This window comes from Calidris pugnax, unplaced genomic scaffold (assembly GCF_001431845.1).
Source record: "Calidris pugnax isolate Ruff unplaced genomic scaffold, ASM143184v1 scaffold41, whole genome shotgun sequence".
NCBI lineage: Eukaryota > Metazoa > Chordata > Aves > Charadriiformes > Scolopacidae > Calidris > Calidris pugnax.
This window is the reverse complement of record NW_015094509.1, coordinates 1,413,311-1,437,438: the sequence shown is the minus strand read 5'-3', so window position 1 is coordinate 1,437,438 and position 24,128 is coordinate 1,413,311. Positions and strand designations below refer to the sequence as shown.

General features: G+C 37.0%; 1 protein-coding gene across 2 annotated transcripts in view; it reads left to right on the top strand.

Moving 5' to 3' along the window:
- The window catches only part of LOC106902229 (solute carrier family 12 member 7-like), a 64,706-nt gene that overhangs the window by 15,013 nt on the left and 25,565 nt on the right, over positions 1 to 24,128 (top strand). For both annotated transcript variants that reach the window (XM_014965549.1, XM_014965550.1), the window contains exons 2-12: positions 1,887 to 1,981; positions 4,379 to 4,501; positions 7,019 to 7,165; positions 7,933 to 7,987; positions 10,109 to 10,239; positions 14,061 to 14,302; positions 16,744 to 16,955; positions 18,782 to 18,949; positions 20,485 to 20,583; positions 21,270 to 21,327; positions 22,464 to 22,638. In XM_014965549.1, the coding sequence (XP_014821035.1) occupies positions 1,887 to 1,981; positions 4,379 to 4,501; positions 7,019 to 7,165; positions 7,933 to 7,987; positions 10,109 to 10,239; positions 14,061 to 14,302; positions 16,744 to 16,955; positions 18,782 to 18,949; positions 20,485 to 20,583; positions 21,270 to 21,327; positions 22,464 to 22,638 (1,505 nt within the window). The remainder of the gene's footprint in view (positions 1 to 1,886; positions 1,982 to 4,378; positions 4,502 to 7,018; positions 7,166 to 7,932; positions 7,988 to 10,108; positions 10,240 to 14,060; positions 14,303 to 16,743; positions 16,956 to 18,781; positions 18,950 to 20,484; positions 20,584 to 21,269; positions 21,328 to 22,463; positions 22,639 to 24,128) is intronic.

Here is a 24,128-nt window from a genome sequence, read left to right as displayed (position 1 = left end):
TTGGGAAGAAAGTGCAATGTCTTAACTAAGAAGTTGTGGTGCTTGTTGCTCTACGCTCTAGTTGTTCAACGCTTTAGCAAGAAGATGAGAGGAATCAGCTTGGGGACAGAGTTGCTCTTGTGTACAGAAAAGCTAACCGAACCTTTCTCTAAGTACCATGGCTGATTAAAGAATAAATGCCAATTCCTCAGACAGTCTTCTGCCACAGCAGCATGTTCCACGCACTGTGAAACATCTTGAGGTGCTGTTCCATGAGGGGGAGTCTTTTGTGTTCACCATGCTTCTTCTGCTGGCCTTGCATTAAGTGTTGTTGGAGAAAGGGCACCTAGCCAGGCTGTAGGACATGAAGCAATAGGGGACCAATTATAATCTGCAGAAAAATAAAAGCTGAAGGATACGGATACGTTGGAGAAGAGCAGTAGTTGTGGATGAACTCATCAACAGTTCTTCTCTGAATCGTGGAATTAATTCTAGAGCCCTAATGAACAATAGCTGTCTTCCCTTATGATAGTATTTGGCTTCTCTGTCACAGTGTAGTGATACTTTGGAGAGTCTATCCAACGCAAGAGCTATGGAGCATGGTAGGAAATTTGTCAGGGATGTAGTCTCTCATCTGCTTGAGGAACTGAGATCTATTTCTGTCTTTATTACACAAAAATAATACTTTGTTCTGAAATGGGTGCCCGTGTTTAAAAGAGCTTTATTCAGGGGCTGCATGTGGGGAGAAATATCCTAAAGGCCTATCCTAGTGGCCTTTCAATACCTGAAGGGTGCCTATAGAAGAGCTGGGGAGGGACTCTTTGCCAGGAAGTGTAATGATAGGACAAGGGGAAACAGTTTTAAATTGGAAGAAAAAAGATTCAGATTAGATCTCGGGAAGAAATTTTTTACTATGAGGGTGGTGAGACACTGGAACAGGTTGCCCAGAGAAGCTGTGGCTGCCCCATCCCTGGAGCGGTTCAAGGCCAGGCTGGATGGGGCTTGGAGCAACCTGGTCTGGTGGGAGGTGTCCCTGCCCAGGGCAGGGGATTGGGACTCGATGATCTTTGAGGTCCCTTCCAACCCAAACCATTCTGTGATTCTAAAGGGGGCAGAGTGGAGGACACAGGGAAAAGAATACGACTTGTTCTCCAGATGTTCCTTAGTTTTATAGTGAAGAGACTGTGTAGGTGCTGTTGCTGTAACTGGTGAATATAAAGGGCAAGAGTGACATAGGCAAGGACTTGAGACTACTTGGAAATGTCAGTGATGTGACAGTATTGGCATGTAATGGCTTTTGTGTTACTTGGGTTGGAAGGCAGTGAAAGTGATGCTATATTTTTTAGAGAGGTATGCCAGAGGAAGTGTGGGGAGCTACAGCTTAATGAGATTGATATTTCAATAATGAATAGAATAAATGTAGTATGTCATGGAGGAGGCTCCACAACCTTTACAAAGTAATTCCTTTTACATTTTTTGTTGTTTTGTTGTTTTGTTTTGTTTTTTTTCATAAATTCCTGCCTCAAGTACTGCATTTTTTTTTAAGTGAGTCAGTAAAGTAATGAAAAGGTAGGTTGGATTTTTTTGTTGCTTATGTGAAATTCTATTATCAAGTGCTTTTATGTAAACTGAAAAGATGGGGCAGGGGAGAGATCAGCATATGTATTAAAGAATAGTAACTAATAATTAAGAGAGAGAACACTGTACAAAGATTAAACTGTTAAAGGAAACTTCATTTCCTTAAATGTGGACGTTGAGTCCATGTGCCTGGGACAAAGACACAGTGTTTGGCAGCCACTTCCAGTGTTACTTAGAACCAGCATTTTCTACTATTCCTTTTATTGTATACCTTGTCTTTTTTTTTTTTTTTTTTCCTTTTGTTTCTGACTGTTGCTCTTTTCCACCAGGGGATGGGGTTGCCAGGGAGAGTAGTCCATTTATTGACAGCGCAGAGGTGGACAGAGGAAACATGTATGAAGGAAAGAACATGGCTCTCTTTGAGGTAAGTTAAATACTCCGAAAACATTTTACCTTCAATTGAGTCTCTGGTAGTAAGAAAAAAACAAGTAAATGCTTGTTTTCATTCTCTTGAAATTTAGGGGTAGAGGGATCAATTTTAATAAGTCTTTAGTAGTTTGGTTCCTGCTGACATTATGTTTCAGTGGGTTTGAATGATGTAATTAAAAAAAAAAAAGTGCTACAACTTTTTTCCTTCTATATTTCCGTTTATCTGTGTAGGCAAGAGCAGTACCTTTGGTAAACATTGATATGAAGATATGAAATAAGCCTTCTTGCATTTAAAATTTTCGGACTAAGATCTAGAAATTGTTGTCAGAGAAAGCTTCTGAAAGTGGGGGTTTAGCAAAGTAGTATCCAGCTTTAAAAGGATTAGAAAACATAAGTTGAACAGGAGAAATACCGACTGCTCTTAAAGCAGCAAAACTATAAAACCAGCTGTGATAACCTATGTTATATGTAATATTGTCCAATTACAGCATAGAGCATACCATAGCTAATTCTACTTTCCAAGATAAACATCTACTTTATAATACAAGTTTAATACCTGTTTAATTCACTGAATGATTGCAATCCTTTTCAGAAAAAAAAATAAATATTTTTATGGTACATCTTACATTTAAGTGCCATTTTTGCAATGAAATAGTGCTTTTATTAAAGTCCAAATATATTTTTATATATTATATATAATATAATATATTATAATATAATATATTTTTATATATAATATATCTTACATTTAAGTGCCACTTTTTCAATGAAATAGTGCTTTTATTAAAGTGCACCCTAATTTCTTCCGCTCTAAGTAGTGTCAACTGGTCTTGCTTTGATGCTTGCTATTAACGATGAACAAGATCCTTCCAGCATTGTTTGCTTAGCCATCTTGTTGTTGCATTCTACCCACTATTTTCTTGACATCCTCTTGCACTCATCTCTTCTTCCTTTCTAATATCTTCGCATAGAGAACATGATCTTTCAGTTCCCTCTTTCTGCATGACCCAAACAAAGAGTGAAAAATAGTATTTTTACTATTTTTCACTAAGTTTTAGATAAGATTGTGCTAAGGATCAAAGTAATGTTGGCCACTGATTGTCTTTGTTATGTATGGAATTTCTTATGATTTTTTTGAAAGAAACCATGGCAGTGGAGTTTTGTCACTGAATTTCTATCCTTCAAGCTCTATTCTATAAAGCAATGACCAAAATGCCTTGTGTTTCAAACTAGTTGTCGTATACCTCAGCGTTGATAAATTTGCCATAGCTGCTTTTTGTCCCTAATCTCATTTAAATATATGCTTGCAGCAGTTATTTTGAATAGTGGCTAACATTAAATCCTCAGCTGATGGTATAATGATGACTATCTTTTACATATCTCGGATTATAGGTCATGCTGTTATACTGTTACCTTGAAAGGCTTCTAATGACTTCATCACCATTGCTGTGGCCGTAATGAATCTTTTTTGGTAGTATATATGTTTCATAGCATGTTTCCCTCAATCTTATTCTTCTCATGTTTTCAGCTGGCTTGTTTGAATTTTTGTATAAACTGTTACAAAGAAGTTTGGCTGTTAGAACCATGATTATCATGACCTGATGCCTCAGGCAGAGATGCCTTAGTTTTTGTCTTTGCAATCCTGATCTCTTGTCTTCCTTCTGGTATTTGATCTTGCATACTTGATTGAATTCTCTGGTTCTGCTTTTCTCAAATACTTTTATTATATATGCTTCTCCTGGATTTTACTGTTTATTTTAGCATGTTTTGTTTTGTAGCAGATATTTGGCTACAGGAGGATGGGCTGAATTCTGTGTAAAGTAATATTATAAATGATATGTGTATCTGCCTGTGTTTTCAACAAATTAATACTTTGGAAGTAGTATGCATAGTTTAAGATAAAATATGTAAGCCTGCAACAGTAGGCTTGAGAGTGACCCTTAAGTATTTTGAAGCTTGAGAGAATAATTTGAGACCACTCTCTAGACATAAGCAAGATGCTGGAAAAACGTCCTAATGACTCAGTCCTGCCAGTACAATCCCTAAAACCCCTGTTGTGATAGAAATAGATTTTTATAATTAATGATGTCCCTTCTCTAGATTTCCCTTTGTATTGCAGCTCTACAAGCTGCATATTGTGAGGCAGTGTAAAAAAGTGAAAGAAATATTGCAAGATAGCCTTATAGTGTTAAACTTCTAGAAAGATGTGGAACTCTTTGTTTGTTGAAAGCTGACTGGTATTTTGTCATGTTAATTTTTGGATTTGGGCAAATTGGGTGAATGGAATGGTGAATTGAATGCCCTGTTAAGTATGTGTTTGAAGTAGTATCATAAAATTGTGACTTTTGAAGAAAATTATTTAATAAATGCAGTATTCTTAAAATCCCAACAGGAAGAAATGGATAGTAATCCTATGGTGTCATCTCTTCTTAATAAACTAGCAAACTACACTAATCTGACTCAAGGTGTGGTGGAACATGAAGCAGATGAAGACAGCAAGCGAAAGGAAGTCAAGGTATTTAAACTTCTAATAAGTTATTGAGACAAAGCATTTTTTCAACCTAAAAAGAAAATATGTGGATGCCTAAAAAGAGGAGTGAGACTTGTAATACTGAATTTAAAATGGAAGTGCTTGTAGTAGGGCTTGTGTGGATTCGGTGCTCTTGTTAGCACGTCTTAGTGAGCCCTTGCTCAAGCCCTAGACAAAAGGCATGCAAAGCCAAGACCTGAAACATGCAGTGTGCCCAGACTCCTTTTCCTTTCTTTTCTTCTTCCTTCAGTCCTTGCATGAGTGTCAGTACTTTTTGTCTACCTCTAGTGAGGATCCAGTATAATTTTTTTATTTTATTTTATCTGGTTTATTAATGCATTTTAATTGGCTGGGTTTTTGCTTAAAGTTGAAATTTAAGGAAAACTTGAGATAGAACAGATTACTCTTAAATCCATAAGGATATTTGCTCCTGTTAACATGGGTAGCAACTTTTCTGAATGGCTCTCTTGTGTCAGTGTGTCAGAGTAAGTATTTTTAAAACTTAATGGACGCATTCCAATAAAACATTTTGTTGCACACCTCAAAAATATGGTATTTAATGGGGGGTGGGAGAGAAGGAAGGAAAGTCAAAGGCTCTTTTTGGCGCATCCCAAAACATGCTTGCTAGATGACAGCAACTGAATTCTTCAAGGGTTATCTACTGGGTAGCTGAAGGGCCTGCCTAGGCCTCTGTGGAAATGGAACGTATCCAGCAGTCAGTCTGCAATGAGGTGTTGGATTGATCCCTCTGGGAGCAGCGACCTGTTTCGGAAGGAGGAACCTTGGATCAAAAACATGTGACCTGAGGAGAAAAGCTTCCAGGGATGATGAGCTGGAACTGGTTGAGCATGGTGTTTGAGCTAAGAAATTTACAGTGGATACTGGGAAAAGGAGAGTGCTGGGAGTCACTTACCTCTGTGTGTAGGAGAAGGGGTGCTGCTATGAGTTTGTATGCTGAGCTGTGGAGAAAGGAGAAGGACGTAAGAATGAATAAAAGGAAATAAACATATAGCAAAAGAGACAGATATGAAAAGGTGCTTGAAAGGAAGGTTATGACTGGAGCTTATTTGACTGGAAGAGAGACTTATGTTATGGTAACTGAATATTTGCTGTAGAACTGTTCACGTTAGTGTAGGAAGTTGGTGCCAGGACAACGGGCAAGGGTGAGGAATAAAGTCCAGCTGTTTGGTTTAGCTTTTTGCTTATCCTGCACTTGTTTGTACGTGGTGTTTCTTTTTGTCTCATTGTGCTTGTTCTTTTTTTTGTTGGTTTTTTTTTTTTTCCTATTTGTTTTTTTTCTCATCTGAAGATACAGCTTGAGATATGTGAAAAAGAACACCAATTAACTCACACTCTGGTTAGTGTGATCCCTCTCCTCCATCCAGCTGTGTGTCGTGCAGGGGGTTTTGTTAATGCAGCGTGGTGGTGGTCCCTCTGGAACTGACCAGCCAAATGAACGCCGCATCCTCACTTGCATTTCAGCTCCTTTGAGCACCATCTGGTGGCCTGAAAACATGATTTCTGTGCATGTCTGTTTTCAGCTTCATGTCTGAAATTAATGGTTAAACAGTAGCTGGGCAGAGTACCGTTTTTAATGGCGTAACTGAGACAGTATCATTGATGTTGCACATGAATATTGCCCAAGAAGCTAAAAATAAGATTATAGTCTAAATGGCATTCCATGTTTCCCTATAAGTACTTGGGAACTTGGTGTTTCCTTACTAATTTTGTTAATTTACAAAGCAGCAATGCTTGCTTATTTATTTAAATTGTTACCTTTTTTCACAGCTTGAGCTGTGATTTAAGAAGAGCTTCTGTATTCTATTCTTCTATTGCTTCTCAGCTCAGTATTTCAGGACCTGATTTCTTCTTAAGTATAGAAGGCTGGGACTTAAATGATGAAGTCCGAATGCTTTTGTGTGTGTCCTGACCCATGATGATCACCAGCAGATAAAAAGCACAAACAAGTATACTAAGTTGTGGCAGGCTTTACAACTTTTGCCAAAACAATTTGTAGTCAGCTCTGTGTTTCTTCTGGCCTTTTCGTAGTATCTTGTCTGTCCTTTTTTTAAAACCTTAAAACACTTATTGTTGAATATCCTGTGGGCCAGCTGCAGGGCAGCTAGTGATCAATTTTTTGCAGAATATATTTGCTATTTTGATTATGGCAGTTATTTCTCTTCAATGGTAGTCTATAACTGGCATTTCAGAAGAAAGTTTGTAAAGCTTTGCAATCAACAGATAAAGGGGCTTCCTACTCCTATCAAGATTTCATCCTAATTCCTATGGAGCAAGAAGGTTTGCTATGACCAATAGTTTTCTGTCTTTTCAGGGACCTTTCTGCATAAATAGCCTATGAATGTTTGTGAAGGATAGCTTCAGAGTGTCTGCCTTCAATTTCACTTGGCATTTGTTCATGGGACATTTGTGAAGTGTTTGTGGAAGAAAATGCTTATGGACTTGTTCAGTGCAAAGGAATTAATGTTCTGGTTTTGTTTCCAGGTTCCACGTATGGGCACTTTTATTGGCGTGTACCTGCCCTGCTTGCAAAACATCTTGGGAGTCATCCTTTTCCTACGTTTAACATGGATTGTGGGGACAGCTGGAGTTCTGGAGTCTTTCATCATTGTGTTCATGTGTTGTGCTTGTGTAAGTTAAACTTCTTATTTCTGTTGGCCAAACTTTCTGTTACAAAAGTAACACTGCTGCCTTCTGATGTATGATTAGCAGAGAAGTATTTCTCCCTAATGGCAAAGTATTAATACAATTGAGAGATGTGGGATATATATATATATATATGCACTGAGTGGCATGTATGGAGTTTCTTTAGGTTGATCACAATGAGCTTTTGTTTAAAGTATTATATTGATTTTGCATGTATGGAGTTTCTTTAGGTTGATCACAGTGAGCTTTTGTTTAAAGTATTATATTGATAAAATCAGCTTTTAGCAAATATTTCATTATTTAAAATGAATTTGAACTGTTCTGCGTTTTACAACTTAAAACACGCTGAAATATAAACTACAAATCAATCCACAGCATTATGTCCATAAATTAATATTTTGAAATGTGAGACCACTATTAGATGGTATTGTCATAACAATGACACTTGATCAGTTTGTCACTGCTATTTAATTGGAAGAATTAACTTCTTATTTCAAGTGTATTCAGTGGTCTGTACTCTTCCAGTTCTTTTTAAAGATGGTCTCAAACATCTAAATTAACTGAATCTTCTGGTGGAAAAATTTAGTATTTAATTTACATGAATATCCCTAAGCAAAGACGTGATAATTTTTGGTCGTTGTAACATCTTAATTTAAAAAAAAAATCCTAGTTTCCTTTAATCAATTGTTCTTGCCCCATCTTTCAAAAAAACTTTCAGTATTTGAAATTTCCTCTATTTCATCTTTCCACAGACTATGCTAACTGCAATTTCAATGAGTGCAATAGCAACAAATGGTGTAGTTCCAGGTAATGAATAATTTTATCTTAAATAGTGAATGGTCAAATGATGGAAGTTTAAAGCTGGGATAAGAAATCACTGTAGCTTGAAATATCAGAAGTCATGATTTTGTGTCAAGTGCATATTTTCTTTTATCTGATTTGAAAATGACTTAAGGTGAAATGCAGTCTTTTTACTGGACCTTTAGGAATTATGAACTGTAGCACATTTTGGTCATCAGTCATTTGATTCTGTTTGAATGAAAGATCAAATGTTATAATTTGAACTAATAGAGACTTGTCCTCATGAAAAGCAGATTTCTTTACAAACTTACAAACAGGGCTGCCTTTTTTTTTTTTTTGGCCTGAATGTGCCTAGACTCCATTTCTAAACACTAGAGCTAGTCATGTTGTTTTGTGCAAGAGTAACACCCAGTTTGCTGGCAGAAATCTCTTTTAAGATAAGCATGTTCTGGATAAACATGTTCTTACGATCATGTCCTTAAAAGTTCCAGATAAACAGGTGAACTCATACCTCTTAAATTATGAAGCTGATTTATTTTTAATGCAAAACCAGTTAGCCTTTGAAGCTCTTATCCCTTGCAGTTTCTCAAAACATTAATTGATAATGCTTAGTGTTTAGACATTGTTGTGAAATCTGAACAGTTTACCTAATTAAGTTAAAACTCTTCACTTGCATAGCTTCTCTAGTTTAGTAAGGGTTTCCAGAACTGATGCATAAGTTGTTGGGCAAAAGTAAACACCACGACTTGTGCAGGGTGTAGAATAATCACATTTCATGGATACAGTACCATATATGAAATATAAATACAATAGAAAATTGTTTCAAATACTTATATTTTATAATGAAATGTAGTTATTGTAATTAGTGTCCAGATAACTAAAATGTTCTGCCCTTTTCCCTCTCATATTTTTCAAGTTAATTGAAAAAATTTTGCTAAACATCTGAGTGTCACAGAAATCTTTGGAGTTGCTGGGTCTTACACTAGGCAGGTCTTCATTTCCACTTTTTTTTGGTGCCAGTTTATTAGAGAAATACTGCTTCTGCTGGAACATGTGGAGGAGGCAGAAAGCACAGACAGGAACCTAGGGTTGAAAGAGACCCGAGCAGCAGGATCATGTCTCTTGCTGTTATATGCAACAGCATTATGTTTAGTTAAAGGATTGGTGATGCATCATAAATTTTGTGGTTAGTTTCTCATTTGTCTGTATTGAAAAGCAGATTCTTGTTTGCAGAGTAATTCTACACAAGGCTGGTGTATGTTTATTTAAAGTAAAGCACTTCCTTTCTCTGTCTCCTCTTTCTTCCTCAGTTGTCATGAGTGGGAAAAGCTTCATGAATTTAAGAGAAGATTGAGGGAACCAGAGAGGAGCATGCCTTTGGGGGTGTTAGGGGGAAGCTGAGAGAAAGAGATTGAAACTTAGAATCGTATTGAAAGGGAAATGGTACAGTGGAAATGGGGGAGAGGAGGAGGGCAGCTTATGACTTATTCTTCCTCAGTTGTCATGAGTGGGAAAAGCTTCATGAATTTAAGAGAAGATTGAGGGAACCAGAGAGGAGCATGCCTTTGGGGGTGTTAGGGGGAAGCTGAGAGAAAGAGATTGAAACTTAGAACCTTATTGAAAGGGAAATGGTACAGTGGAAATGGGGGAGAGGAGGAGGGTAGCTTATGACTTAAAGAAAGATGATGGATGTATATGGGAAACGTGAGTGAGAAGAGTTGAAACATTCTGGGGCATTACTATTAGTCTATTAGTGAGACACGTTCTGTCTCTATCTCATAAAGACATTATTCTGGAAGTTTATTGTTTGTGAACAGTTTGAGGTTAGAAACTAAAGATTGATTCACATCTAGTTATACCTGTATATCCTCTTCTTAACTTACTTTTAGATTGTTTAGCTTGTGGATTTTTTTCCTCTTTTTCCTTGGTGTTTATTTTCTGTTCCCCAGAAAAATGGACATGAAGATATTCACTATGAAATGTACATTTGAACTGCCTAGGTGGTATAGACACTGAATACAGTTTTGGTATGAACATTTCAATGAGAATGCATGCAGTAGTTATCTTGATTGTGTTGATTGAATGATACAAATTTTTGTTCTCTACTAATTTCTGTTAAATTCACAGCTGGAGGCTCTTACTACATGATTTCAAGATCTTTAGGGCCAGAGTTTGGTGGAGCAGTGGGACTTTGTTTCTACTTGGGTACAACCTTTGCAGGAGCAATGTATATTCTTGGTACCATTGAAATTTTATTGGTAAGTACCAATAAAAGTACTTAAGATTAAATGTATTTGGGTTGGTTTGGGAGTTTGCTGAGGAAAGCACTTGGCCTAAAATGCATTCTAGTTTGGCGACTTTTAATATTTTGATACTATATTTCCAGTATGTCACTACTTAGTCTTACTCTACTTATGACTATTTGAAAAAGTTCAAAAGATTCTAGTCAGCAATGCAAAAATAAATTAAAGTCTGTTTGGTGTTGTCCTGGTTAAAGTAGTAACCAAACAGAATTCGGTAACTGACACTTATTTATTCATACCAGGTGTCACTGGTTTATAATAATATTTATATATTGATATTATATTAATTCATACCTGTTGTCACTGGTTTATAACATGTTCTGAATACCAAATGTCCCATAAATTATGCCTGTGCTACTGTACACCTACAGAGTTGCAAGGCAAACTGTATTTATTTTGGTAATACATACCTAATATTCCAAAACCAAATGTATAGGACCAAACTGGAGATGAAAAATAAGAAATATTTCAATAAATTATGCAGAAAAGAACATTGTATCAACAGGTAGACTTTGTAGACTTGTTAAGATTTAATTCAATTATTTTTGTACCAACTACAACTTCTGTATCAAAAATGAAAAAAATACTACAAGAAATAATGCAGTCCCTAGTGAAATGTCGCAGTAGGTTGCAGATTAAATCATAATTGACATGGCGTATTTTCAGGGCCTCTGAAATGTCATTTTGATTTAGTGACGCTGTTAGCTATTTTAGGTTAAAAATTATTTATTTACAAATGTGAAGGAATTCATTTCTTTAAATATTTGTCTGTGTATGTTCATGGTGCATCACAGCAAACTTAAAAAAAGTTTGATCCATATATTATGCTGCTTTTATTTTCCAAACAACAATGAACAGATGCACATAGTACTTTCTTTAGGTCACCTTAGACTTGGAATTGAAAAGCTAAAGATGCTATCTTTATAGTCAGTTTATCTTTTTTGCTTTGGAGTTTCCCTTTTCTTCAAGTCTGAATGATGTCCTACTCTTTTTTCTCTTTTTTTTTTTTTCTTTCTCTCATGTAACACAAGAAGGTTTTGGTTCCTTTCCTTGTGACTCACAAGTTTTAAGAAGGATGTGGATTCCATGGTATTACCTATCCTTTGTCTTTTCAGCATCAGTTTTTGTCTTCTTGCTGTAACTTCTCAATATATATAGTTTGATTTTTCCCAGGCTGTTTGCCTTTGAGCTCTGAATTCTTTAGCAAGCTCTTCAGGGGAGCTTCCTCTTACTTTATATCTACTGGAATTAATTTTCCATTTTACTGTACTAGTGTTGGGATCATGACTGAAAGATTTTAAATCTGACAATTACTTTATAGTAAGCAGTGACATTACATTTCTGTTGGAAGAGCTGCTTACTCTAGGTAAATTTGGCGTAAGCCCTTTTAAGCCATATTTACTTGAGGTTTAGGAGGATTCCTTCCAGATGAAAATCTTGGGGCTTGGCATCAGAAAAACATTCCTGGGACAACTCATAGAAACTTCTCACCTTCTACAATGCTTGATATTGCCATGTGCTCTGGGGAAAGCTGCTGCCTGGTGAAAAGTTACAGACAACATGAAGGGCATATCTCCTATGAGGCAGGAATTAACAATCTATCCCAATTTTTGCTTTTCAGACTACTAGCTTTCAAATTTCTTATTCCCATAAAGATGCTGTTGAAGACTGCTTCTATGGCAATGGCCTGTTTACTGTGGCTTTGCCTCATCCAGGAAGGGCCAGACAGTTATTGATCATCGTATCAGAGACTGTGCAGATATGCACAGGAGGTAGTTCAGAATTCCTCCTCCTGGTTATTTGCTGTGACCCACCTCAGAAATTCAAAAAAGCGTGGATTTGAAATTAGAGATAGTCTTCGCTCACTACTGCTAGTTTGTGAGGTCTGATCTCTGTTAACAACATTAGTGCCATGTCACATTGTGCGTTGGATTCATATTTACTTGAGGTTTAGGAGGATTCCTTCCAGATGAAAATCTTGGGGCTTGGCATCAGAAAAACATTCCTGGGACAACTCATAGAAACTTCTCACCTTCTACAATGCTTGATATTGCCATGTGCTCTGGGGAAAGCTGCTGCCTGGTGAAAAGTTACAGACAACATGAAGGGCATATCTCCTATGAGGCAGGAATTAACAATCTATCCCAATTTTTGCTTTTCAGACTACTAGCTTTCAAATTTCTTATTCCCATAAAGATGCTGTTGAAGACTGCCTCTATGGCAATGGCCTGTTTACTGTGGCTTTGCCTCATCCAGGAAGGGCCAGACAGTTATTGATCATCGTATCAGAGACTGTGCAGATATGCACAGGAGGTAGTTCAGAATTCCTCCTCCTGGTTATTTGCTGTGACCCACCTCAGAAATTCAAAAAAGCGTGGATTTGAAATTAGAGATAGTCTTCGCTCACTACTGCTAGTTTGTGAGGCCTGATTTCTGTTAACAACACTAGTGCCATGTCACACTGTGTGTTGGATTTAGTGCACTCTTCTCCCTACTCAGGAGGCATGTATTGCTAATAAATGTTTTATGTATTGCTAATAAACATGTATGGAGTTCAGCTATGCAATTTAGCCTCCCAGGATGTCATATCCGGCAGATCTCAGAACAGAACCCTGTCATAGCTGCAAGGCAAAAGTACTGATTTTTTTTTAAATTTTTTTTTTCCCCTCCCCTGGGACATGGATTATTTGGAGGTGCAGGAATCAGTCGTCTGCATGTGGCTTTCCCCAGCAAAGGCTGTTAACAGCAGGGCAAAAAAGCATACCTGGCGTACCTCCATACAGAGACTGATACTTCTGCAACGTCACAATAGTCAGGATTTTTTAATAATGATATGTCAATACTCTGTAATAAGTTTTTCATTTTGCTTTTTTGTTTTCTTTCATGGTGATGTGATGATTTTCTTCTCTTATTGCATTCTAGTAAATATTAATTTACTAGGTTTAATTTTAATTTAAAAATTAATTTAAGTAATAATAAAAAAAATTAGTAAGGAGTTGCCTGTGGTTTTGGATTTTGGTTCTGAACATGCCAGGATAGCCTCCTGCTCAAAGCTTCTTCCTGCCTTTAGAAGGACAGTTAGTTTAGCAGTTGTGTTAAAGGACTGAGATTGCATCAAGCCCCAGGACTCCCCTAATAGCTAAGCAGAGATTTTTTTTTTTGTAAAGGTGTTAGAAGAAGGAAAAAAGATATCTTTATCACGTAGTGTAGTACAGAAATGTCTCACAACTATAGGTCAGAGTTTGTCTTTTCATTTGCATTTACAGTGTAAGTCCTATAACTGTGCTTCCAACTTCTTTTCAGATGGAATTTTATTGAATATAGAGCAGTGACTATAGTACTGAAAACATTTTTAGTTTATTATGGTGCTTTTGTTTGACTCTTCATATTTTGTTTCAATCAACAGAATTATTAATCAGCAAATGCTTCAGTTGAGTCTAAGGATATATCTGGTTTGAGCTGAGTGTTTGACCTAGTTTTTTGTTTTATTTTTTGTCAATAGCCCCCACTGCCCAGGTCCTTAGTGGATTTTTTTCCTGTCTGGTGGTGACATGACTTTGAGGAGAGGAAACTCTTAAAGGGGAGAGAAGCTGGATCAAAAGCAGTACCTCATTCTCAGAACTCGTTTCTCTTCATCCCTGCCACCTCCTTCCTTTTACCTTTGCACTTTCTAAATGGCTATGTCATCTGGGTGAACTTTAGATTTTGAAGTTCAAGTAAATGATTTCTTAATAAAATGTAATTACTTGTATGATAGTTTGTCATATCTTTTGCAGACCTACATTTCTCCAAGTGCTGCTATATTTAAAGCAGAAGAGGTTGGTGAAGAAACAGAGGCTCTGCTGAACAACATGAGAGTTTATGGAACATGCATCATCGTTCTGATGGCCATAGTAGTTTTTGTGGGAGTAAAATATGTCAACAAACTTGCATTGGTCTTCCTTGCCTGTGTGATTCTTTCCATCATTGCCATATATGCTGGAGTTATTAAGACTGCTTTTGACCCACCTGACTTCCCGTAAGTGCAATATCTTTAAGTAGTTGGGTTATTTAAACAACAACAAAAAAGAAAGTGAGGAGAGGGAATAGCTACTGTTTTAAGTTAAACTTCAAAATAGAAGCACTTTGGCTTCAATGGTAAGTTTTACATATTTTAGGCAATTATATGTTCATTTGTTGTTCTGAGTTATCTATCTGAATCTTTCATTGTTGATAAGAAATGATACTCTGGAAAATACTCTTTGGTACTTACAGTTACTGACTGTTATTCCATCCGCACCTAAAGAACAGGAAGGTTTTGCTGACAGGAAATATAGCTGCTTTATCTAAAGAATTAAACTAAAACCCCATAGAATAAAGTAAAATTTCAAGAAAACATTCTAGCTGTGACCCATAATTATGAAAGAAACATACTTTCAAGCTTTCTTTGTCATGAAGAATCTTTTGTAATTGCCATTTCTCCCTACTTAAACCGGAGATATTGCCAGGTTAAATTAACCTGTATTTGTGAAGGTTTTCTACCTTCTTGTTAATAAAATTAAATTTTATTTTTGCCACACACTGCATATTGCTTCTCAGTACCTTTAGCTTACAACTTTCTTAGCTCATTAAGAATTATTTCTTTTGTGCACTTATTGATCTGTGAGTTGCATTTTTATGCATCTTTTTCTGTCTGGAGAGAAAACAAAATTATACTGCTTAACACATTAACAAAAGTTAGCAGGCTCTTCTGCTATGAAGTGCCATCCACTATGCAGGACCAAAGCTATCCTTTGCTGTATGATTGTTACAGATTCTATAGTACTTTAAAGTGTTGATGGTTGTGTTACAAATTGGGCATTAAAGCAGTATTTGTGGACTGTACTATAAAATGATATCAAGTATACTCTATTGAAAAAATCAGTGTGTTGAAAACTGACATTTTTTCTGAAGAAAACTTGAATTTCTAAGAAACTGTAACTTCTAACGAGGAAGTACTTAAATTTTTCAGTTACCTGTATCGGTAAAAGAAGATTTATCTGCATATGTAGGATGGGTAAGACTTATTACCAAGTTTCTGGAAACCTTATGTATAGAAACTTCTTTGATATATTCTTGCTTGGGACAGTGCGGGGGAAAGGTTATCCTCCAGTAAATGTAATTGTTCACATTTTGGCCAATCTGCCTCAAGTGTGGTTTTATATTATGGCAAAGCTGATCTGGTGGTAAGCTGGTCACAAAAAAAACCCAACAGACTCCACGTAGCTGGTTAGTTAAGTTGGCATCACTAAGCTCTGTTAGCTTTGGCCGTTGTATAGATGGTAAAATACTTTACCTCATCATCTCCCAGTTGAATCAAACTGGAAGAAGTTTCCATGAGTTGAATCCACTCACCCTGCTGCTGTAGGGTCACCAAATCAATAGCAATTAAAAAGAAAAATGAGCAAGGCAAGTGGCAAGATGATCTTTTTCACAGCAACTCTCTGTTAAATCTGTTTGACTTCCATGTGATGCCATACCATGAAGCTGTACTGGTGTCATGTCCTCTCCTTGAGGCATCTATTCTTACTTGCTATCAGAGTGGGATATTACGCTAGGTCAATATTCTACTTGGCTTAGTATACTTGTTCTAATGCCAAAGTGGTATGTTTTTACTTTTTTGTTATTGGCTTCTTCACTGAACTCCTTCAGAAGTATTAGATGTGTATTAAGTGTTCTTTGACTTACCTGCCTAACATGAATGTTTTGTCCTCCTTCTTTCCTCTTCATAGATACTGTATATCACTTACCTGTTCCAGGCTTGCTTAAAAATGATCTCCTTAAACGTCTTTTGTGTAGCTTAGCAAAGAAACTCTCCTAGATCCGTAGTATTCTTTGCTGTTAGGAATTTTCTGTTTGCAGGCTGTTCTGAGTTCTCTAATTTTCTTTCGAGTGTTTTAATTGCTTCCTGCTATGTGATTCTTTAATTTGTATTCCCATCAATGTTTATAAATTTTGCTGTTTAGCCCTCCTGGCTTATTTCCTACCTTTTGGATTTTAATTTTTTTGAGGGCCATCTAAGATATTTATTAGCTAGAAAAGGGCATGACATACTTCCTTAACCTTACTTTTGTATTTTCTTGGTCAGGCTCACTGTTACATTAAGTATTACTCCATTTCACTCCTGTCTTGTAGGACTGAATGAATCGTTGATCTCTTAGTTAGCAGCCCACCTGCTTCAGTTGACTGGATTTTCCAAAGAATAAATCAGAAGGCGAAATAGCTATTAATACCTTAAAGTAGAAATGCTTGATTGGTGTTTTAAAGATTATTTATGATCGTTAAGTATGAGGAGACTCTACTACACCTACTAAAACAGTATATAGGCCATAAAATAGGTACTATAAGTAATGGGTTTCTGAAGAAGTCTAATGGACAAAAAATGGTTTAATGCACAACACTATACTGAAGGATCTCTGTTTTCACTCTTTTTGTTTATAGTATCTGTCTCCTTGGAAACCGTACATTGTCGAAACGCAACTTTGATGTCTGTGCCAAATTTACCGAAAGCAATAATGAAACAAAGACCACAGCTCTGTGGGGCCTGTTCTGTGATAGTCCTTTGCTTAATGCTACCTGTGATGACTACTTCAGCCTCAATAATGTAACAGAAATTCAAGGCATTCCAGGAATAATGAGTGGAGTTCTAGCTGGTAAGTTGGAAAGCACAGTGATTTAAAAGTTTTTGGACACTATTAGTTTGGCCTGTAGCTATTCAGTAATGCAGTGGTCTAGCCTGTTACTATTCCTTTAGCTCTAATATGTTTGTGTGAAAGATGGCTTTCTCCTGTGAAGTTTCCATCTGGTTTTAGAAGCTTAGTATCAAATACTTTAATTTGCAGGTGGTTAGAGTTTTATCGGCACCCTGTCAAAAGCTGTTGTTCTAACAAAAAACAGGAAAGTGTTTATCACAGATAATTTTTTCCAAAGTGTTTAGCTCTTTTGTATGCCAAATACACTTATTTCAACAAGCTGTTCGTTAATACATTCTCAAACTCTCCAGAGGGAGAACTTATTTCCAATTTATAGGTTGTACCCTGTGAAATGAAGTCCTATGTCTTGTCCGATATGATACAGCAAGTTTGTGATGGGTTTGTATCATTGTTCATTGTCCCTGGGCAGGGACACCTCCCACCAGAGCAGGTTGCTCCAAGCCCCATCCAACCTGGCCTTGAACTCCTCCAGGGATGGGGCACCTGCAGCTTCCCTGGGCAACCTGTTCCAGTGCCTCACCACCCTCACAACAAAGAATTTCTTTCTGATATCTAGTTAAAATCTCTCCTCTTTCAATTTAAACTATTACTTTTCATCCTATCACTACAGGCCCCCTTTAGGTACTGGAAGGCTGCTATAAGGTCTCCCCAGAATCTTGTCCTCCAGGCTGAACAGCCCCAGTTCTCCAGCCTGTCCTCATAGGAGAGGTGTTCCAGCCCTCTCATTGTCTTTGTGGGCCTCCTCTGGACTCACTCCAACAGGTCCATGTCCTTCTTATGTTGGGGGCTCCAGAGCTGCACACAGTACTCTAGGTGGGAAGAAAATGGAAGAGAAAATCTTGTATGACACATCTCATACTCTACTGCATTTCTCTTGGCACACAATGTAAATGTCCACCAGTTCCAATTGGTAGTAATATTATTGTTGCTGCATTGTTGGATTTATAAGGAAATGTTGGGAAACATCATGGTTTTTGTGTAAGAAAAGCCAGCTGAATGTTAAAATGCTCACTGCTTAATATCATTAAATTGAGATGACCCTGACGCTTTTTTTTTTCCTTCTTGTAGATAATCTGTGGAGTACTTACGTTCATTGTCCCTGGGCAGGGACACCTCCCACCAGAGCAGGTTGCTCCAAGCCCCATCCAGCCTGGCCTTGAACCCCTCCAGGGATGGGGCACCTGCAGCTTCTCTGGGCAACCTGTTCCAGTGCCTCACCACCCTCACAACAAAGAATTTCTTTCTGATATCTAGTTAAAATCTCTCCTCTTTCAATTTAAACTATTACTTTTCATCCTATCACTACAGGCCCCCTTTAGGTACTGGAAGGCTGCTATAAGGTCTCCCCAGAATCTTGTCCTCCAGGCTGAACAGCCCCAGTTCTCCAGCCTGTCTTCATAGGAGAGGTGTTCCAGCCCTCTCATTGTCTTTGTGGGCCTCCTCTGGAGTCACTCCAACAGATCCATGTCCTTCTTATGTTGGGGGCTCCAGAGCTGCACACAGTACTCTAGGTGGGAAGAAAATGGAAGAGAAAATCTTGTATGACACATCTCATACTCTACTGCATTTCTCCTGGCACACAATGTGAATGTCCACCAGTTCCATCAGTAGTAACATTACTGCTGCTGCATTGTTGGATTTATAAGGAAATGTTGGGAAACATCATGGTTTTTGTGTAAGAAAAGCCAGCTGAATGTTAAAATGCTCACTGCTTAATATCATTAAATTGAGATGACACTGATGCTTTTTTTTTTTCCTTTTTGTAGATAATCTGTGGAGTACTTATACAGAAAAAGGATCAATAGTTGAGAAAAAAGGTCAGCCATCGGTTGCTGGATCAGAAGAGACTAAAATGAGTGGACTCCCTTATGTTTTTACAGACATCATGACCTACTTCACAATGCTTGTAGGGATTTATTTCCCGTCTGTGACAGGTAGATACAACTATTTTTGAATGAGGATGTGTACTTATAGCTGAAAAAAGATTAATTTTTTGTGTGTGTGTGAATGCTTATTTCCCGTCTGTGACAGGTAGATACAACTGTTTTTGAATGAGGATGTGTACTTTTAGCTGAAAAAAGATTAAATTTTTTGTGTGTGTGTGAATGCTTACTGATGACACATGGTATTTCTCATGCTAGGGAGACATAGCTGGTGGCTGATTATTTTAGGGGGTTATAGGACTTAAACAAGGAACCAATTTAAGTGCTATTTTCTATGCCTGGAAGGAAGACAAAAGCTCCGTGTGTTACTAAATGATTATTCAAAATACGATGCATGTCTTTATAATATTTTAATGTAATGTATCGGAAAACAGTTGAGAAGATGATGGTTTCAGGTATTCAAGCCCTCAACTGCCTGTGATTTGTGTAAATGCCCAATATTTTTTTTGCAGCTCTAATTAATAGAGACATTTTTGTCAAGCTTAAAGTTTACATTTGTTGTAATAAGTTTTCTCAAGTCACATTAAACTGAAATAACAAGAAATGTTTTTCCTCAAATGTCCCAGCTCAAGCAATTGTAATATCGAGTAACAAAAGAGAACTCTGACGTGAAGTTGCAGCAGTGTTTGCTAGTGGAATTACCCATGGAAGGTGTCTCTTCGTGTTCTTGTCCTCCACTGTTCCCATGTCTCTACTTCAGGCTGTTTTATTAACATCTCATCTTATCTGAGCCTGTTGTTAGGATTTCATTGTGTGGAGTTTGACAATGTTTTTGCACTGAAATATTTTTACATTAACTTCCACCTTTTTTTTTTTTTAGCCTCCAAAAGTAGTCAGAGCAATTCTGGAAAAGATTATAGAATTAGTTATTGTATGATTTTTTTTTTTCACTTCTATCACTATTACAGTATGTGCTAGAAAATATTTTTGTTAGATTCAAACAGGAATGGGTACGTGTGACTTCCTAAACATTCTTCAAAAATATTTTTGTTAGATTCAAACAGGAATGTGTACGTGTGACTTCCTAAACATTCTTCTTGTAGTTCTGCCTGCTCCTTTCTTTTTTGTTTATATATTTTTATTACTTAGCTCATTGATTTGCTTGAATATCTTATTATGTATGGTGTGTTTAGTAGAAAGTTAGTGCATTTGGTCACACTGGCTAAAATTGCTAAGTTCCCGTTAGTTTATAACATCCATCACTAACATTTTGCTGCTCCTGTATATTTCCCCATTTTAAAACCTATATGAAACTATATTTGAAAAATAACTTTTTTAGTTACTTTATGTGTGTCTTTCCTGAGCTTTCCAGAATTTTTCAGCCAACAATGGGTGGTAACACAAGTTTCTGAATAAAATTAAGGTATAAATTGAGGAGTTGTGCAGGACTATAGTACATTTCCTTAGCCTGCTGCATTGGTAATGTGTTAAATCAGGCTTAAAGTTAAATGTTTCTATTCTATTAGATTTTTACATGAAGCTAGTATTAATTGTTTTTATGACATAATAATTGGTCTCTTTTTAAGGCATTATGGCAGGTTCAAACAGGTCTGGAGATCTTAAGGATGCTCAGAAGTCTATTCCTACTGGAACAATTTTGGCGATTTCAACTACGTCTTTTATTTGTATCCTTTATGCTGTGACTTTTTTCCTAGTGCACATTCTGTAGGTATAACTGTATAGTTTTTCCATCGAAAAGTCATTAGAGTTTCCTGATATAAAATGAATGAAATCAAACTGAAAAGAAATATTTTATACTTGTCTAAAATATAAGTATTATTTATAAATATGATTTTAAAATATCAATATTTATTTGCATATACAAATATTTCTCTATATTCTGTTTGTGCTTCAAATTCGAAGATATAATTGGGTGTAGTTAAGTGATGCTGAGGCTTTTAGCATTGTGCTTCAGTTGGCAGATTGCTCTGTTGTTATACTCAGCATATCAAGTGAAAACGTTAGAGCAAGCTACCAGCAACAGAAATTGTTAGTCCTTTAGCACCTAGAAGATGTAAATGCTTGCTTGTATTAGAAAATATCTGTTCTGTTGCAGGATGTATAAACTGGCTATTTCCAATACTTCACAGATCAACTGTGCATTGAATGCAGTTGTTGAGAAGATAAACTGAAAAGTTGTAGCAGGGAAGAGCTAAAAAAACCAACCACAAAACAGTAAACACCATCACCCCCCGTCTCCCCACTTCATTGTCATGGGTGCTTTCATTCCACCCCTAACTGAAAAATTGTGTGTTTTCGCTTTATGTATATGATTACTTATACTGTGATCTTCCTTCAGTCTCAGTAATAGATCTCTCCTGTATAGTGTTGTTTGGTGCCTGTATAGAAGGTGTGATATTAAGAGATAAGTAAGTCATATTCAACTTCTAATTTTACAGGGAATATGTGTGATCGTGGATTATGTTAATAGGACTTCTTAATGGCTCCTCTGGGAAATATCTGATATCTTTTTTATTTTGCTTAGATTAAAACTGGAGGGAAAGTCTATCAATTAAACTGAGGTGGCTGCAGAAATGGGTCAGGTTATCGGGCTGCATCCCTTCAGGAAGTAGAAGCAAAATACAAGATTAATGTTTGAAGCGCAACTGTCCATAGTAAAATGTTCTTGAGAAAGAAAACAATAGTTAGTATTTGTGGAGCTGTGGGTAGGAGTAAGGGGAGTGTTAGTACTTTGGGAGAAGAACAAAGACAGAAAAAGATTTTTGACAGTTACTAGACAAGGAGAGCTCACGAGAGAGACTGCAATGTACCATCAGGCCTGTTATTTCCACTGGGTGTATGACTATTTTTTGCTTTTAAAATATCAATTGTAGATCAAGAGTCGTGTCAGTTTTCACCCATGTGAATATCCTAGGGATGTTTGAGGCAGAAGCACGAAGGGAATAAATGTAGTGGAGAGAAGCATGAACAGAACCTCAAAATTTTGATGGATTTCTCCCTTAGGAGAAGTTGAGTTGGGCAAGATTAATCTGTTGGCCAACTGTTGCTTTCAGATTTGTTTCCTTGCTTGTGTCTGTTTCTCTCTTCTAAGGCCCAAGTTTGCTTTTGGTGATGAAGCAGTTAATTCTGTAAAGTTTGCCAAGATGCAGGTAACTGCTGCATGTCTGCTTAGAGGCAGCGCTTAAAATAAATAAATTATAATATGTTTTCTTTAAAAAGCAGAATAAAGATAAACTGGTTGGGAAATCATATAGAGCATACTGTGATATGGTGTTGAAAAGTGCTGTTGTCCAAAAAGAATGAAGTGTGGGTATTGAAGCTATAGTAAAAGTTATTTTAACGCTTACTAACTTTTTTTTTTATATAATATGTTTTCTTTAAAAAGCAGAATAAAGATAAACTGGTTGGGAAATCATATAGAGCATACTGTGTTGAAAAGTGCTGTTGTCCAAAAAGAATGAAGTGTGGGTAGCATACTTATAGTAAAAGTTATTTTAACGCTTACTAACTTTTTTTTTTTTTCTGTTTTCCCCCCTTCCCTAAGGTTTGGAGAAGCAGTTAAAGGGAATCTGGTGGTTGGAACGCTGGCCTGGCCTTCTCCATGGGTTATTGTGATTGGGTCATTCTTTTCAACATGTGGTGCTGGTCTACAGAGTCTCACTGGAGCACCCCGGCTGTTGCAGGCCATTGCAAGAGATGGGATTGTACCCTTTATTCGAGTGAGATTTTTGTTTTTCTTTCTTTACACTACTTCAAATGTGGCGTCTATTCCTGTAGAAGTGTGAGGAAAACATCTGGAGCTCAGCCCTAATTGTGTACAACAATAGATCAAGCTATTGTAGCACAAATTTTGAACTTCAATTTCTGTGCAATTTCATTGTTTTTGTTCTTGCGCATAAAAGTTAGTGGCTCAAAACTGAGAATGTTTATTTCCATTTATAGAAGATTTACAAACTGAGAAGCAACTAACAACTGGACACCTTGACTCCAGGCTGTATTTACAACTTGTGTTTGTGAACAGAGTTGATTTAATCTCACTGTGAAACTGCATGGTGTTTCTCATATCATAGAGATACAATTCTAATTTTTATTCATTTTTGTAAGCTAAATAAAGTCAAAGATGTAGTATGTCACAATAGAATTCTATTCTAGTCCCATGACTCCTAATATTAAGATTGTTCTGACATCCCTGTGCATGTTTTTAAAAATAAATAAAAGATTTTTCTCAAAGGAAGTTAGTAAGGGAGCTGGCAAACAGAAGAAAAGAGAACTCTTGCTGGAAAATATTTAATCCAGTTGTTGGCTGGGCTGCATCTGTAAAAACTAGGCAACTAGACTTGACTTAAAAATAAGAAAAAAAATTCCAAAAGATGATAATGTCTAGAGAGCAAAGCTGTGATTTCTGTGGTGAAGCCTGGAGTTTGAAAGCTTTGAATTGCTCAAATTGCCAAGAACAGCCAACAGTTGCACAACACAATGATAACCTACCAAGAACAGGTTCAAATATAAAAACCAGGTTTGTGTCTGAGTAACTATGAATATTTTGGGAACAGAGTTAAGGGACAGTCGTCAAATTTAGAACACAGAAAGAAATTGCAGATAGCACAGGCACTGAAAAGTTGAATTTGGGAGAATAGGCTGTTCTGTATGGAGAGAATCCTAAGGATGATTTGGAACACTTGTTTGTTTTTAAATATCTCTCTGGGATTGTGATACCTTGTGACCAAACTTATGTTTGGGTAAAGTGGAGAATACTCACCCTTACCTCTGGAGTATTGATTGAATACCTGCTCTAGATCAGTGTCTCACGCCTGAGGTTGGTGTAGGATATATTAAAAATGGGCTATTACTCTTGATGAATAAACTCTATTCAGAGATACTTATAATCTATCTTCAGTGAAGGCTGAGTATAGACCAGCAGCTTGGTTTAGTCCCTGAATTTGGGGAAAGCCTACGACGAGTCAACGTGTGGATGTGAATGGAGAATATTCCTCAGCTAGGATGTGCCTGGGACTGCTGTGAGTGATGGGTTGGCTGGAGAACTTGAGCAGGGTCACGGGGGGAACATCTGAGGAGGAGGGAGATGTGCAGAATATGTGATAATGGAGAAATAAGAGAGGAAAGCACCTCTGTGAAGAGGGGGAAGGAGTGTACAGGGTATGAGGAGATGGTTGGAAGCAGCAAAGCAAAATGGAAGAGTTAATGCTAG